At 38.1% G+C, this 17,141-nt stretch overlaps 2 protein-coding genes and 1 long non-coding RNA gene across 4 annotated transcripts; 1 reads left to right on the forward strand and 2 right to left on the reverse strand.

Moving 5' to 3' along the window:
• The first annotated feature begins 1,871 nt into the window (after window positions 1-1,871).
• On the forward strand, window positions 1,872-4,147 carry LOC126762915 (uncharacterized). 2 transcript variants are annotated; one of them, XR_007667529.1, is made up of 4 exons: window positions 1,872-2,043; window positions 2,122-3,506; window positions 3,588-3,679; window positions 4,079-4,147. It is a non-coding gene; the product is annotated as an uncharacterized LOC126762915 (long non-coding RNA). The 2 variants fall into 2 exon arrangements; XR_007667528.1 differs by having other exon boundaries at window positions 2,122-3,679.
• Window positions 4,148-4,190: 43 nt separating this feature from the next.
• Window positions 4,191-4,741, reverse strand: LOC126762893 (pupal cuticle protein C1B-like). Its single transcript, XM_050479939.1, has 2 exons — window positions 4,680-4,741; window positions 4,191-4,604 (listed from the first exon to the last, which is right to left on the reverse strand). Exons 1-2 carry the CDS (start codon window positions 4,689-4,691, stop codon window positions 4,296-4,298), a joined length of 321 nt encoding a protein of 106 aa, XP_050335896.1. The 5' UTR covers window positions 4,692-4,741; the 3' UTR covers window positions 4,191-4,295.
• An 8,718-nt stretch (window positions 4,742-13,459) lies between these two features.
• Window positions 13,460-13,901, reverse strand: LOC126762887 (pupal cuticle protein C1B-like). Its single transcript, XM_050479933.1, has 2 exons — window positions 13,890-13,901; window positions 13,460-13,810 (listed from the first exon to the last, which is right to left on the reverse strand). The coding sequence occupies exons 1-2, from the start codon at window positions 13,899-13,901 to the stop codon at window positions 13,460-13,462; spliced, it is 363 nt and encodes a 120-aa protein (XP_050335890.1).
• Window positions 13,902-17,141: the final 3,240 nt, after the last annotated feature.

A 17,141-nucleotide genomic window follows, 5' to 3' on the forward strand; every position in this document is an offset into this window, starting at 1 on the left:
GGGAAGCCGACGTTTTGTCAAAAATCAAAATTTTGACTAGTTCTTCGAACATTATTTTTTTTATAAAAAGTAATTTTTTTTTGATTTTTGAAAATTTTCGATTCCATGTTTGTTTCAATTGCATGCACACCACACAGATTTAACGTGCTTGAAGATTGTCTTGTAAAATGGGTGATGGAACTCCAGAAAATTTTCCAACCATATCGTTGTAGAGCCTGCACAAGTCCATAGCGATATTACAATCTCGAAGCACTTCTTTGGTTGTCTATGCGATTTCATTTCCTCCTTTCTTCGGAAAATCGACAAGTTTAAAGAAGCTTTCACGAACCTCTCATTTTGAATCGGGTTTTAAAATGTAGCGAAGTATGAAGACTTTTTCGATGTAGATGACACCATCTACAGATGATTGAGTAATATCTGGCGTTTCTGACATCATCAAGCATGGAAAGAACAAGACAACGTCTAGAACGGTAGTGAGAATTGCAATCCATTTGTTTCTTTTTGAAAGTTTAGCATTGTTGACTGAGCGATGGGACATCCTGCTGATAGCAACGGTAGTCATTGTTGATAACCGTTATACGGTCTTCATTAATTGCTTTTTCATTGAAAGTCATATGAAAGCCATAGAAATTACGAACGAAAAGTTCGAACAAAATCCGAACTGATGACCTAAGAGAGAAGTACTAGAAGATATTTCACTATTCATTGACTAGAATGAAGTTGCGCGAGGGTCATTCTATATTCGCGTGGAAACTCAAGCTCTTCTTCTGCTATTGGTGGTGGTTGGACGCCAGTCAACCAGTCATCGAAAGGAAGATACTGAAGGTATTTATGGTTCCACTATGAATAGTGTTCGTTAGATGTGTGAAGCCAGTTCCTATAGAGGGGTTCACTGTCGAAGCTCTCTGTTTAAATGTTCAATAAGAGACATCAAAAGACTTTCTGTTCTTTCATGGAGTTCTGTATTCTGACGAGTCTGTAGCTTCATCGTCTGCATCAAACTACATCCAGGCGACCATACTAGTAGTTTATGACCGACCAACATATTGGCTTGTAAGTAGCCAACCACGCTTTGGCTCTGTACTTTGGAAATAATAACGTTTATATGCGACTACCGGTTTATCAACCAAAAAATTTGACGAATTACCTACATATGTAAGTGATTACAGTGATTACAACAAGAAACGGCTAAAGTTTTGTTACTCATTACTTGAAAAGAAAAAGTCAATTATAGAACGAACATATTTCTTTTTCGAGATATATGGAGACCTAGTGTCAATTTCAAACTGTCATAAATATAAAAGTTCAGTTTAATTTAATTATAATTGACTGTAAATGTTTTTTCTCATAGAATCATAAGCTATAATGCTTCATAATCCACTTCCAATAGCTTACAAAGAGTCTAAGTTTATTTAGTTTTCTTAATTATACTTTAATTTAATATTGTAAATGCGACTTTTAAATTAACGAAAGCAAAGACTGGTTTGTGTGTTTAAATTTAATTAAAAAGTGCAGCGTGAAAAACTCCGCCCCAATGATTTCTGGTTAAGCTGAACCCTGGTATTACATGTGCGTGCACTGTCAGTCATTAAATTCAACTGCAAATTTCAATGAAACACGAGCTTGCACAGCATACAAATTAAGGCGAGGCGTACTCACACACACACACACATCTTAATGGCTAGCTACCGAAACAAAAACAGCACAGAAGCATTTAAAGCAGGTGTAAATAATGTTTTCGGAGCCTCATAAATCGAGCGAAGAGAGCTGAGAAGTGTGAAGCAGCTTTAAAATGAAGGCATCAACAGAAAAGCGGCATAAATGTGCTGTTAACAAGTGCAGGTCTATGTGTATGTGTGTGCGTGTCCACATTAAATTTGATACTTTGGAATTACATAAGAGCCTATACAAATCAGTCTAGGGCGCTGCCAGACAGACAACGGTGTAATGCATATTTTTAACTTTCTCATTCTTTGCCTACAATTTTTAAGCCATTTGTAAAACGATACGCGCCGTAGAATATAGAAATACAGAAATAGCTAAGTATGTATACATAAAGGTGTGTGAGTATTTTCTTCTTAGGAAATTCTCGTTTACTTTCATGCTAAATTATTTTAACAGCTAACTACGGTATCCACTAATGAGGCTGGCAGGCATGTTGTAAACGCGAAATGCAACACCGCACTCTCGCAAATAAGTGTATCAGTGCAGGAAACCCTTTTTGAGGGAAAACGAGAAACGAATTGTGGCTGATTGTGAAGCGGAACTTGAAAACACGAAAAAAACGTTAACTTAAGTTACACCGAAACTAATACTCGTATATATAGTAGTAGTATAAAAAAATTGCTTAAAAAACACGATTTTGGCGCTCAGTTTGTATGGCAGCTATATGCTATAGTGATCCAATCTGAACAATTGCTTTGCAGTTTGCACATTTGTCTTGAATAATAACACTTGTCGAAGTCTTGAAGATATCTCGCTTTTCCGATCGTTCAGTTTGTATGACAGCTATATAATACAGTGGTCCGATCAAACAGCTTCTGCGGTGATTACACTGATATCTTGGCCCATATCGTAAGCTATGCTCAATTTTGTGCAGATATCTCATCAAATACAAAATGTTTCCATACAAGAAATATGCCAGCTACATGCTATTATGATCCAATATCGGCGGTTTCGGCAAATGAGAATCTTCCTGGAGAGAAAATTATGTGTGGAAAGTTTCAGATTGATATCTCAAAAGCCGGCGGACTAGAAGGCGTATATACAAACATACGGACAGGCAGACAGACGACCATGGCTAAATTGATTTAGCTCGTCAGGCTGTCGTCGTCCATATAAATTTTATATTTTCTCCGACGTTTCCTTCTGAGTATTATAAACTTCGAGGCAAACTTAATATAGCCTGTACAGGTTATAATTAAGGAAACAAAGTTCGGTTAGATACACCAGTTATATATCCATATAGCTGAAAGTGACCGTGAAAAACGCTTATCCTAAGGAAATGTAAAAAAATCCCAAGGGGTTAATTTTAGATGTTACGAAAGATGTTGAAGAAAGGTTCCAGATAACCATTTGCAGTGGCAGCGTGTGCAAAATATTTAAAACAACTGGTTGTCAAAGACCAGGCGCACGGAAGAAGCCATTTATATCATTAAAGAACAGGTCGGCAGAGTTTTGGAAACGGGTTTTTCTCAGATAAAAGCAAATTTTGCATATTTGAAATAAAAGAACAGAAGCTTGTTTGAAGAAAACCTGGTACTGCACTTAATAAAAAAAATAAAAATAAACAGCAAAACACGATGGTGGTAATATGTTGTGGCGGTTGATATCTATATCTGGTTATTTCGGTTCCCCGAAAATAAAAAAGACACGATGTTTCAAGGTCAGTCATGCAAAAGCAAAATGGCGGATAAAAGATGCCACTATCTTATCTTCGTCAATCCAATCTTGACAGTTAGCGTGGGACAAAATTTTCAGCATGCAGGCCTATTGAGCAATGACCGGTAAGATCTTCTACGATTGCTGTAAGTTGAACCTTACTAAAAGCAAGTATAATAGTGAGTGAAAGTTCCGTGCTTATGCAGAAGGACCAGCGTCTGTCACGCTCAGATGAAGTTCAGAGGTCCAGCGACGATAGAGGGCAACAACGTTCTCAATCCGACGCAATCGGGACAAGGTAATATTATAAAAAAAAATGAATTTGTCTTATGACCGTAACCAATTTGTACCGCCTATTATAACCTAGACTACTTTAAAGACAGTAATTATTATTAAAATAGTTAGGGACCTTTAGCATAGATGGAAATCAAGAAACTATTATGAAATTTAATAGCATTTGTCAATGCTTGGAAAAATTTCTCATCTGAGACACTTAGCTTTCTGGTGTTAATAACCAGGGTCGTCGTGTAACCAGGTGGGATCAACACAAGCCGAGTTATCCAAACAAACTAAAACTGTTACATTAACTTAGTGACGACTTAGTAAACAAAATTAAAAAGGCTTTTATTGGTTTTTGAGTCAATTTACCACTGTTCTCCACTGATTTTTATTTTTGTTTCTTAACCTCCTTTTATAGGCTAACCCAAAAAACAGCCTCCTCCTACTGCAGTAAATTACATCAAACACTACCTAACTACACCGCAATGAATATAAGAAATGAATCTATGACAGAACAAATGTTTCGGGGCTATTTTATATAATCAACAGATTCACTTTATTCCGCTTCGCAACATTTAGCGTATCACTTTTAGAAAATAGAATTCTCGTTAACTAAGTATCACAAAATTTCCTATCTATTTGCGTAACACAGCGACCGCGGGCGCTGGGGCAGCAACTACTGGAGCGGCAGCATAGGCAGCTGGGAAAGCGGCCGAGTGGGCGATCGAGTGAGCGGAGTAGCTGCTGGCGTATGGTGCGACGTAACCAGCATATCCTGCGGTGTAGGCGAGGGGAGCTGAGTAAGCAGCGGCGACTGGAGCGGCATAGGCAGCAGCAACTGGGGCAGCAGCTAAAGGAGCGGAGTAAGCCAAAGGAGCAGCCAACAAACCGGGTTTAGCAGCACCGAAGGCAACAGCGAAGAGGGCTAGGAAGCAGACAGCGAACTAAAGAAAAAAGGAATATACGATTTTTCATTATAAAAAATCTCAGAGTTTTCACATCTCAACTACACGACTTACCAATTTGAACATGTTGATAATTTTTGCTGAAGATTGGACTTCTTTGGAGTTGAAGTGGTAAGTGAGTTTTGATATGCGTTATGCAGACTACTTGCTTTTATATGAAGTTCACTTTGCAAAACAAACTACCATCTTTGTCTTATTCGCACACATAGCACGCCCAACTGAACCTTGAAGTGTCCAAAACTAACGGGTTTGCAATATTAATTGAATGCGTCATTGTTTGCTATTGACTTTGATTTTCAATTGCTGAGGAAGTCCCCAAAGCGTGTGTGTGTGTTTATAACTGTAAATATTGTTGTTCATTATTGACTTTGACGATGCAAATATTTGTAGCAATGAAATTTGCATGCGCTAAGGCCGCATAAAACCAGACACCTTGTTTCTTACGTTAAGTGAGTGCTCGTCTTTCAACGAACATGCTTCAAAATTTCAGTGGGGCAAATGGGGAAAGTATGTTCTTTGAAAACCCAGGAACGGAAAACCTTATTGACTGACTTCAAAGGCTTTTGGATAACAATTGATTATGACATTGAAGTCAAGAAATTGAAGAAATTCTCAAAGGATTCTAAAAACTTTGGCCCACATCGTTTTGTTTTGTAAAAATTTTCTAATCTATAAACGAACTGACTACATTACTCGTATTATACATTGCAATAAAGTATGTCAATCGCACGGTTAGGATTTATAATGGGTTTTTACAACTTAGTAGGATTTGATATGAAAAGGTCGATTTAAAATTTTCCCATCATGATATTAAACTGTGTAAAGACAACTATGTTTAATGCAATAATCTTCATATTTCAAGTAAACGTTTATTTTCCCAACCAAAAACTATTTCTGGATCCGCTCCTGCCTTAACTATGTATATATATAAAAGGGGGAGGCCAGTAGAGGTACTTTTTCAAATACTGAAGCCGCTCGACCTTCCCAAGCGACATCGCCTTGCGCCCAATGGGCTATTGAAAAGATCCGGCGTTTTCGAGCCAAATTTTGTTCAGCGATGAGGCCCATTTAAGAGGAAGAGCAATCTGAAGAGACTCAACAGTTGTAATTTCATTCAGAAAAAAACGGTTTGCTGTGGTTTGTAGACCGATGGAGTCATCGGTCCATATTCCAGCAAAAATGTTGCCTGTGAGTAATTAATCGTCAATAGCGACCGTTATCGCGCCATGATAACCTACTATTTAATGCCTGAAATTTAAGCTCGTTATCTCGGCGATATTTGATTTCAACAAGACCGCGTCACTTCTTACACATTGCATCAATCAATGCATTTATTGTGAGAACACTTCAGGGTGCAGATAATTTTTCGTTTTTGTCCCGTCGATTGGCCACCAAAATCGTGTGATATCACATCGTTAGTGCTATTAGTGACATCTATGCTAAATTTCACGTCAAAATATTCATTAGTATTTGAGATACGCGTCGTTTTGTGAGGCTCTAAAAGTGAATCCTTCGATTTTTACTATGTCTGAATTTATTGAACAAAGAAGTGCGATAATCCATCTCATACAGCATTGGTTATTCGTGTTCATTTCGCAACATTTTCAACTATTATCGTGCCGCAACCATCGCATTCGCCTGATTTACCTTCGTGTAACTTCTGGCTATTCAGCAAATTCACATGACCACTCCGAGCACACCGTTTTGACTCAATTAAGGATATAAAAGCTGAATCGAAGAAGGCTCTGATGGCCATCACGACGGAGGATTTTTCCATGATTACTTTGAAGGAGATGAAATGAGCAAAATTCACCCTTCAATTTGATCACGGTAGTACATATGTAAAGTCTAAAGTCTATGCGGACAATCCATTTCGGTTCAGGCCTTGGAGCAAAACATCACGTGTAATTCGCCAGTTACCAATGGAAATATTCGAACGAGTTATCGAAAATTTGACTCAACGAATAGACCATCTGAAACGTAGCCGCGGCCAAAGGTTTGAAAGAGACAATCTTCAAAAAATTAATGCCAATAAAGAAAAGAATGTTCTTTCGAATGATAGTAAACATTGCCATTAAATTTGAAATTTTGTGTGTTTTTTCTTAAAAAAATTCGAATAGCTCTAAAGGGATCAGCCTTTAAAAGATCTTGATGATGAGACGAGTTGAATGAAATATCGGGATGAATTTTCGTACAAGTGTTCCCTGCCACACATGTGAGTTTGGTATTGGAGATAACAGAATCTTTCATTATCACGTCTAGTGCTATTACTAAACATGAAGACCAAAAACATGTAAATTGTTACAGGGGATACTGTGCGATGAGAATTTTGCAAAAGTGGATATGGCGCCGCCCAATTAATAGGTTCATATGTACATATCTAACAAACCACTAAAGCTATATTGACCACGCTTACTGAGGTGGAATCGTTTTGACAACTCCACCCACTCCCCATATACCGGCTAAGTTTAAAACTGCTTTCACGTCTACATATATGGTACGGAGAGGCTTCAGAGGAGCCTGTTTCAAAATTGGACAATGGATATATGTAGCATTGCCGACCTTTAGGAAACATACCATACCTTAGGCACTACTCAAACAATTTTAACTAAATTTACTGTGTAATAATATAAGGACATTCCTATCTTACGATATTATAATGAGTGAAATCGACCTATAATCATGTTTACTCTCATACATATAAAAAATCTAAATTCCATTCTTTTAAATTTAAGTAAAAGTTATAATCAACTCTGACATAGTATAGTATTATAGTTATACACTTTGCGTCATCAGGTTAGCACATCTTCATCAGCCGAATATGAATATGCTTCTGTTTTTGTTGTTGTTAACAACTGCTATTTTATTGTTTTCTATTTCTTTCATCTGTGTATGCACTATCACTGGCAAAGAGAACATATTAATGTCCCGTTATTTGATTTTTGTTATTTTCTTCTATTTTTAATCGGAAAATGACGCAATTTTTGCATCATCAAGTTAGCACATGCAATTTGTCTTTCAGTTATCTTCGGAAGTTGAATACTGAGTGACACCAAATTTTTTGTACTGCTCACGTGCTCTATTTTCATTAATATGGGTAAAAGAAAAGCGTTATCGATTGAAGAGAAAGAAAAAATCGAAGCCTTTGACGAGTTAAAGCTTTCAACTGAAATATCGAAAAAAACCGGCAGGAGTCGAAAAGTTATATACAATTTCTTACGTAATAAGTCGGGATATGGTCGAAATAATAAAGGCGGTAATAATAAAGTGCTTTCCGATATTGATAAGAGAGCGATTTTGAGAGAAGTATCCAACTCTCACGAGTCGACCGCAAAGATCAGGACAAATGTTGGCGTAAAAGCAAGTTTATCTACTATTCAAAGAGTTATAAAGAATGCTTACACTTGAAGAGACTGAAACTACAGAAAAAACCACCACTTAACGATGCACGAAAGGAATTACGACTAAATTTCTCACGAGAACACATGGCCTGGAAGTCTGATTGGGCCTATGTTGTCTTTTCATTATTACTTCCATGATCTTCGGAAGGAGGAACATCATTTGGATCGACTTCATAGTCGTGTGGGCGGAGTAATGGTGTGGGGAGCCATCTCCTACTATGGTACGTGCGACCTGCAATTTTTAAACACGAATATGAATGCAAATACATATAAAAACGTACTCGAAATTGCTTTTGCCCATTTTAAAAGTTTGTTTGGAAATGTACCATGGCGCTTCCAACACGACAATGCTCCAATCCACACTGCCCTGATGATTAAGTCTTGGATTAAAGCACAAAATGTCGATTTATTACAGTGGCCGCCTTACTCACCGGACTTAAATATAATCGAAAACGTGTGGGGGTGGCTGGCTCGCAAAGTTTACGAGTCCGGTAGACAATATTCCACCAAAGAGGAATTAATTGATGGCATTAAAAGTGCATGGTCAGCTATTTCTTTGAACTATATTGGGAAGTTATACGAATCGCTTCCAAACCGCATCTTCGAAATCATTCTCAACAAGGGAGGATCGACTCATTATTAAAACTATTAAAAAATACGTAAATTATTTAATATATAAGTTTAGAAATAAGTTCTCATCTGAAAAGGTTAAAGAAATTTAAAAGAAGTGATGTGTGCTAACCTGATGACCTAAATGAAATTGTTAATTTTTTGGTTGATTTGAAAAATAAATTAAAAAAAAAAATGATAAATAGAGAATCATTAATTTTTGTTTTATTTAGTAGAAAATTTATTTGTTTATAACCACTAAAACAATTAGAGCTTTAGCTTCTTTAGTTTTAAATTAAATTTGCCAAAACTAGTAAAACCAGCGGTGTGCTAACCTGATGACGCGCAGTGTATTATATGTTTTCCCTTTCGCAAACTCAAGAATGGATTATTAAATTTTAGAATAGGGATCCTTTGATGTACAGATTTGACATTGTCTTAAGCGACAAATATTTAAGAAATGATACAGGAATAGAACATTAATGCATAGAAATGCTATTGCTAACATTAGTTAATATTCTTCATCTGGGGGGCTCTATCGATTCCTGTGGTATAGGTCTAAAGGTTTTTCGATGAGAAAATAGAATTACCAAAACAATGTAATATAGATAATAAAATAAATAAAATATTCTGAAAAGTTTTCAATTACTAATATTTGGGGAGAGTTAGCTTCTCTCAACAGAAAAAACTGCAAATATTATGAAACGTGTTCACATAGGCCTAAGGGCTACCTTTCGTTGTACTTGTACTTGTTGTATATAATGCTAAAGTAATAATACAAATCTTAACTTTTTCAAGAATAAGCATGCACATCCAGTTAAAATTATTTAGTAACTCATATTAACCAAAACATTTCAATATACAATAAGCCTCTTTTAGTCTAACTTAGCATTTGATGCCTAAAACAAAATCTGTTTAATTAAATTTTAGTAAAAGAAAAAATGCACAAGTTTGTATTATATAAATCTGATCTTCAGCTTTATTTCATTGCAAAGGTCCATATTAGTTTCGGAAAATGCTTTTTCGAAATTTCCTTTATTTCTTCAATACAGCAACAGCTGGGGCAGCAGCAAGGACTGGCGCTGGCGCGGCAACTACTGGAGCGGCAGCATAGGCAGCTGGGAAAGCGGCGGAGTGGGCAATCGAGTGAGCGGAGTAGCTGCTGGCATAGGGGGCGACGTAGCCGGCATATCCTGCGGTGTAGGCGAGGGGTGCGGAGTAAGCAGCGGCGACTGGAGCGGCATAGGCAGCAGCAACTGGGGCAGCAGCTAAAGGAGCGGAGTAAGCCAATGGAGCAGCCAAGAGACCGGGTTTAGCAGCGCCGAAGGCAACAGCGAAGAGGGCAAGGAAACAGACCGAGAACTGCAGAAGATAAAGTTATATTAATTGCAATAAAAATATTCCGTTACTATGCGTTATTTTAACTTACCAATTTGAACATTTTGATGGGTTGTTGGTTATGCTGAAGATTAGACTTCTTTGATGTCAATTGTTCGTCAACCACTTGCTTTTATACGAAATTCATCATTCCAATCAATACTCAACTAATGCTACGAACGCCCTCACAATTAACCTTGAATACTGTTAGAGGTACGGGTCTGTACTAGCAATTGGGCAGCAATGAGTCAATGCTTATTGTAAGCATTATTCGAATTTGAAAACAGCGCACGCAAGCGCTCTCCGTCTCTTCATTGGTATTTGGTAGTTAGCGTTCCCATTCATAAAATTGCATGGACTTTAATCCACCATGGTATTGTACTAAATTTGGTGGTAATTAATTGCTATAGCGATGACTGGTGGCTCTTGTAGTATTGGTAAAAGGTATGTACTTTTATGGCATTACTGTGCATGGACCTTTCCATTGTTTAAAAAATATCGGAAAAGCGCATGGATTTTATTCAAAGCTTTCATAGTAGCAATTTTCCGTTATAGTTGTAATTAAAAATAAAATACTCGTTAAGAGCAGGCCGGCGTTAGTAATGCCGGCACGTTAAACTTCTTCATTCTCTTAGTAGGCAATCGACCTGAAGTAAACTTTGGGTAGATATGGTTTAAAAAGAATCAATACACGTTGACAAGAGCTGAATTCCAAAGCAGTCGAACATTCTATACTTTCGCCATCTGAGGGGACAACGTTGAACATTTTCTTGGCATTAGCAAGCAATACGTTTATTACCCAAAAATTAAGGTGACATTTGAATTTAAACTGCGCGCGTCGAAGGATTTGGAGAAATATTTTTTTTTAGGTTGGTAGTACTGTCAGTCACATTTATGTCAAATTTCATGTCAAAATATTCATTAGTGTTTGAGATACGTGTCGTTTTGTGAGCTGTCAAAAGTGAGTTTTTCGTTTTTTGCGATGTGGAAATTTGTTAAGCAAAGAATTTGCATTAAATTGTGTTTACGGAATCAATTTTCTGCTGCGGATACGTTGAGGATGATGCAGAAAGCCTTTGGTGATGAGACTTTGTCTAAAGAAAATGTTTACAAGTGGTATAGTGATTTCTAAGCCGGCCGTAAACGTGTCGAAGACGAAGAGCGTCCAGGGGGACCATCAACTTCAACCGACGAAGCTCACGTTCAACAAATCAAAGATTTGGTGTTGAAAAACCGTCGATTAACAATTAGAGACCTTGCTAATGAAGTTGGCATATCGAAAGGCTCAGCCTATACCATTTTGAAAGATGTTTTGGGCCTCAAGCGCGTCAAATCTCGACTGGTACCGAAAACATTGAATTTTTTGGAAAAAAGGCGTCGCGTTGAAGTATGTGAAACGATGCTTTCCGACCACCAGGGTGTCATGAAAGGCATTATAACTGGCGATGAGACTTGGATCTATGCTTACAAACCCGAAACAACCGATAAATCGAGCGAATATCGTGCCAAACGAGAGCCGAGACCAAAAAATCGCGCCAAACACGCTCAAAAATCAAGGTCATGTTGACTGTTTTCTTCGATTATCGTGGTGTTGTGCATTATGAATTCCTTCCAACCGGTCAAACAGTCAACAAGGAATATTATTTGAACGTTATGGGTCGTTTGCGTAACGCTATCCGCCTAAAAAGACCGGAATTGTGGAAAGACAATTCTTGGTTTTTACACTACAATAATGCACCATCCCATACTGCCCTCGTAATTCGTGATCATTTCGCCAAAAACTCAACCCATATCGTTCCGCAACCACCGTATTCACCTGATCTGGTGCCGTGCGACTACTGGCTGTTCACCAAGCTCAAAAGACCGCTCCGGGGACACCGTTTCTATACGATAGAGGAGATTCAAGCCGCAGCGAAGACGGAACTGAAGGCCATCCCGGAAAGTCTAGGAATCTGATTAGCATCAACTATAATGTAAGAAGGTCCGACTAGCTTTTCCAGACTGTTAGAAGAACGGCAGAAGGAATCCGTCCTGGTAAACATTGGAGCTTTTGGAAATCAGAGCGTTTAGTAGGCGACTCTTCAACAATACCCATAGAAGTGGTGGTGAAAGTATGAAATATCTATAAGTCCAAAGTACGGAAAAAAGTCAAGAAGTCTTCCTGAAAAGATATTTTAGAAAAAGTGTAGGCCGTCATGAATATTCAAGGTTCATGATGTACTGAAAGGTTGGAAATAGTAACTGGACTTTGAGCAGCCAGGTAACCCTTAAGCTGCTCCTAAACGCTTACTTTTCGAGCAATCCTTCCCTTGGGATAATACTTCTCAGACTACCTGAGACGAACTGCGACTTGACATGAGCAACTCCAGTCTTCCAAAGACTAATTGAACTGCTAAGGGATAGCAATTCAGGATCGACTTTCAAGAGCACAACATGCTTATTGCAAAGGTAGGTCAGTGGACACTGCTTTGCTCACTCTTGTTACCATGAAGACCATCAGGCACAAGGAATTTGTAGAGGAGAGCTTCTTCGAAATCGAGGGGGCATTCACTAACGTCTTGTCGGAAGAATTGATTAGAACTTTAACTTAAAGTCAAGTTGAATCGAACTTTGAGCATCTTATTTTCGAACTTCCCTGCGATCGATGGGAGGAACGTGTATTCCTCCTACTGAAATTTTTAAGTACTTAAGGCTCATGCAATAGTTCTCGTGGAAACCCAATATCAAGGAAACAGTGAGGAAGGCAATGGTCTTTATTTACTGGACTTAAGCCTAGTTATGGCATCGAGTTACCAAGTGATTGACTGGTTTGGGTACCTGGCGGTATTGCAAGCTGATGAGCTCATCATGTTAACATTTCCTTCTAGATTTTTCCGCGTTTGCCCGATCAAGGCCAAAATACCGCAAATATCATACTCTTAGACGTTCAGATTTGGGAAAAGCTCAATGCGCTTATATCCAACTACAAAAGTTTTTCCTGTGGCTCCACAAAGAACAGTCTGCCATAATTGGGCTACCTTGAGAAACCGGCAACCAAAGATAAAATAACCTAATATGAGCCATAATATAATATGATAACAATGTCGGCCGCTGTTGTGATCATTTCTAAGTCTATATCTAACTCGATTAAGCTTAGATAGTTCAGCAGCCGACAAATTATTTTAGGTGCGAGAGTATAAAAATAAAATAGAATCGTTACTTATAGGGAAGGTGTTGACCTTAGCAATGACAGAGCACTGAACTCCTCGATACTTTCGAATATGAAATGGCTGGTGCTTGAAGCAAGTAAGAAGACCGACGTGGTAATGGCAACGGGGTTACGGCTCCCACCTCTATGTTTAAAGATATAAAGAAACATATTCAATAAGTTTCAAAGTATCGTTTTATTTCGGTTCACAGCATTTAGGTATACAAATTTTAGAAAATGGGCTCCTTGCCATTTTCTATTTACTTCTTGAGCACTGCAACAGCTGGGGCGGCAGCGGCAAGGACTGGAGCTGGGGCAGCAACTACGGGAGCATGGGCGGCAACCACTGGAGCGGCGGCATAGGCAGCTGGGAAAGCGGCGGAGTGGGCGATCGAGTGAGCTGAGTAGCTGCTGGCATAGGGTGCGACGTAACCAGCATATCCGGCAGTGTAGGCGAGGGGAGCTGAGTAAGCAGCAGCGACTGGAGCGGCATAGGCAGCAGCAACTGGAGCAGCGGCTAAAGGAGCAGAATAAGCCAATGGAGCAGCCAAGAGACCTGGTTTAGCAGCGCCGAAGGCAACAGCGAAGAGTGCCAGGAAGCAGACAGCGAACTGTTGGTAGAAATAAAGTTTTATTACATTAATTACAAAATCAAAATTACGGAATTAAGTTGAAGTGTTCCAAACCTACCAACTTGAACATTTTGTTAGTTTTGGATTTTTTGACTTCCTTACAAATGAATTGGTAAGTAGATTGTGATATCAATGGTTGAAAAATCATTACCTTTTATACAAAATTCGGTCTGCACGCACGGTAATGTATGTAGTACCTTGAAGATATGAAACAACGGTACTGTAATACTAAGTAGACAATCACTTCTTGTAATCGACATTGACTTTGAACACTGTTTGCATTCCAAGATTTGGTTAATATGCACCCACTTAAAATTGTTTTTATGTTTCACATTTATAGTTGGGCGTAGGAATTTGCTTTAACTAAAAATAAAAGGTAATGAGAGAAACAACAACTTTTTATTTTGTGCATTTCAAAAAATTTCAAAGTTTGATACATATGTATGTATGGTATATTAAAGAATAAGTAAGGGGCAAAGTTCGGGTACTACAAAGCACTTTATACTCTTGAATGTGTAAGGAGCAAAATCGGGGATTTTTTTTGAGTGGCTGCTTTAATTTATATAAAACAAGTAAGAAAGGGCTAACTTGGAGTGTAACCGAACATTTCATACTCTTGCAACTTGCCAGGATCAAAGCCGGAAAAGTACCGTCAGGTGTTGGCAAAACTTTATATTAAAGATATTGCAAAGTTATTCAAGATATCTTTTTCGACGAAATTGTCAGTGAATTACAATTGAATTTCCGTCTTATAAATTTACATTATAGATCATAGACAAAGGTAGTTTTATACCTATATTATACCTCCCGTCAGTAAAAATATATTAAAATTATCCTTAAATAGACAGAGGATTGGAATTCATTACATGAAATATATGAGAGTTGACAAGTTCACTTACCGACATTTTCGTTAGCATAACGAAAATAATTTCGGTACTAAACTTTAGTATGTATATATGTCTTCTTCTTTATTAGCGTAGACACCGCTTAAGCGATTATAGCCAAGTTAACAACAGAGCCAGTCGTTTCTTCTTTTCGCTACGTGGCGCCAATTGGATATTCCAAGCGAAGCCAGGTCCTTCTCCACTTGGTCCTTCCAACGGAGTAGTCTTCCTCTTCCTCTGCTTTCCCCGGCGGGTACTGCGATGAATACTTTCAGAGCTGGAGTATTTTCGTCCATTTGGACAATATGACCAAGCCAGCGTAGCCGCTGTATTTAAATTCGCTGAACTATGTCAATGTCGTTGTATAGCTTGTACAGCTCATCGTTCCATCGAATGCGATATTCGCCGTGGCCAATACGCAAAGGACCATAAATCTTTCGCAGAATTTTTCTCTCGAAAACTCGTAACGTCGACTCATCGGTTGTTGTCATCGCCCAAGCCTCTGCACCATATAGCAGGACGGGAATAAAGAGTGACTCATAAATTTTCGTTTTTGTTCGTCAAGGGAGAATTTTACTTCTCAATTGCATACTTAGCCCGAAGTAGCATCTGTTGGTAAGAGTTATCCTGCGTTCGATTTCCAGGCTGACATTGTTGGTAATGTTTATACTGCTTTCAAGATAGACGAAATTATCTACGACATCAAAGTTATGACTATCAACAGTGACGTGAGAGCCAAGTCGCGAGTGCGTCGACTATTTGTTTGATGTCAGCAGATATCTCGTCTTGCCTTCGATCACTGCTAGACCCATTTGCTTTGCTTCCTTGTCCAGACTGCAGAAAGCAGAACTAACGGCGCGAATGTTCAGGCTGGCATACGTCAGCAGCTGTACACTCTTATAGAAAATTGTACCTTCTCAGTTCAGTTCTGCAGCTCGAATTATTTTCTCCAGAAGTAGATTGAAGAAGTCGCACGTTAGGGAGTCGCCTTGTCTGAAACCTTGTTTGGTATCGAACGGCTCGGGAAGGTCCTACCCGATCCTGACGGAGCTTTTGGTGTTGTTCAACGTCAGTTTACACAGCCGTATTAGTTTTGCGGGGACACCAAATTCAGACATCGCGGCATAGAGGCAGCTCCTTTTCATGCTGTCGAAAGCAGCTTTGAAATCGACCAAGAGGTTAAGTTATCTCAATTTTTATTTTTCCGATTATCGCTTACATCGGCGGACGGACAAGCAGACACTCAGTCTCTTCATCGTAGTCATTAATATATACATGTACTACTGTGATCAAATTGAAAGGTAAATTTTGTCCATTTCATCTCCTTCAAAGTAGTCCGCTCCCACTGCAATACACTTATACCAACGAATTTTCCAGTCATCATAGCACTTGGAAAATTCCTCGTCGTGACGACCATCAGAGCCCTCTTCGATTCAGCTTTTATATCCTCAATTAAGTCAAAACGGTGTCCTCAGAGTGATCATGTGAATTTGCTGAATAGCCAGAATTTACACGAAGGTAAATCAGGCGAATGCGGTGATTGCGGCACGATATTAGTTGAAAATGTGGCGAAATGAGCACGATTAACCAATGCAGTATGAGATAGTTCATTATCGTATTTCTTTGTTCAATAAATTCAGACATAATAAAAATCGAAAAATTCAGATGTCACTAACAGTAATAGCAACTTACAGAAAAAAAAATTACCGATTCAAAAACACGCGAAGTATAAATTAAAAATTCACTTTTCAATTTGATCACAGTAGTATAACCCCATATCTAAATGAATTACACATATGTATCTATATTGATTTCACATTACAAGAAAACATTGTATTGGACCTAAGTATAATTCTTGTTTGATGGTAAACTGTAGTCGAAAAATATACCTACTTAAGTTATATTTATGGTTTAAAGTCAATCGAAAGAACCAAAATCAGTTTGCTGGATATATTCGTATTGGGTTTCGGAAGGAAGGACAGTCCTCATTAACTTTTAAATCAAAGCTTAGGTATGCTTAAGAAAACATATACGAGTATGCATCTCCACGCAAAATCATTAAGTCAACTTACATATGTACATACAGGAATACATCAGGATACACAGAGTTAAGAAAATCATGAAAGTATATATGCTTTTTTCGCCGGAGGTGTCACCTAGTTTTCATTTTAAGAAATGATAAAAAATAATTTTCGTGGATTGAAGTGTGATCATTTTCACGAAAGACGAGGACCGTATTTGGCTGAGTTAATATTTAACGAAATATCTTTACAAACTTTGGCAGGAAACTTTATCTATGGCAACGCTATAGTATTTGAAAAACCAATTTCAGAACGGACTATTATAGCTGCCATACAAATTGAACGAACAAAATGAAACCAAAGTTAACCATTTTTCTTATTTTTCTTGACATCTTATTAAACTTC

This window comes from Bactrocera neohumeralis, chromosome 6 (assembly GCF_024586455.1).
Source record: "Bactrocera neohumeralis isolate Rockhampton chromosome 6, APGP_CSIRO_Bneo_wtdbg2-racon-allhic-juicebox.fasta_v2, whole genome shotgun sequence".
Taxonomy (NCBI): Eukaryota; Metazoa; Arthropoda; class Insecta; order Diptera; family Tephritidae; genus Bactrocera; species Bactrocera neohumeralis.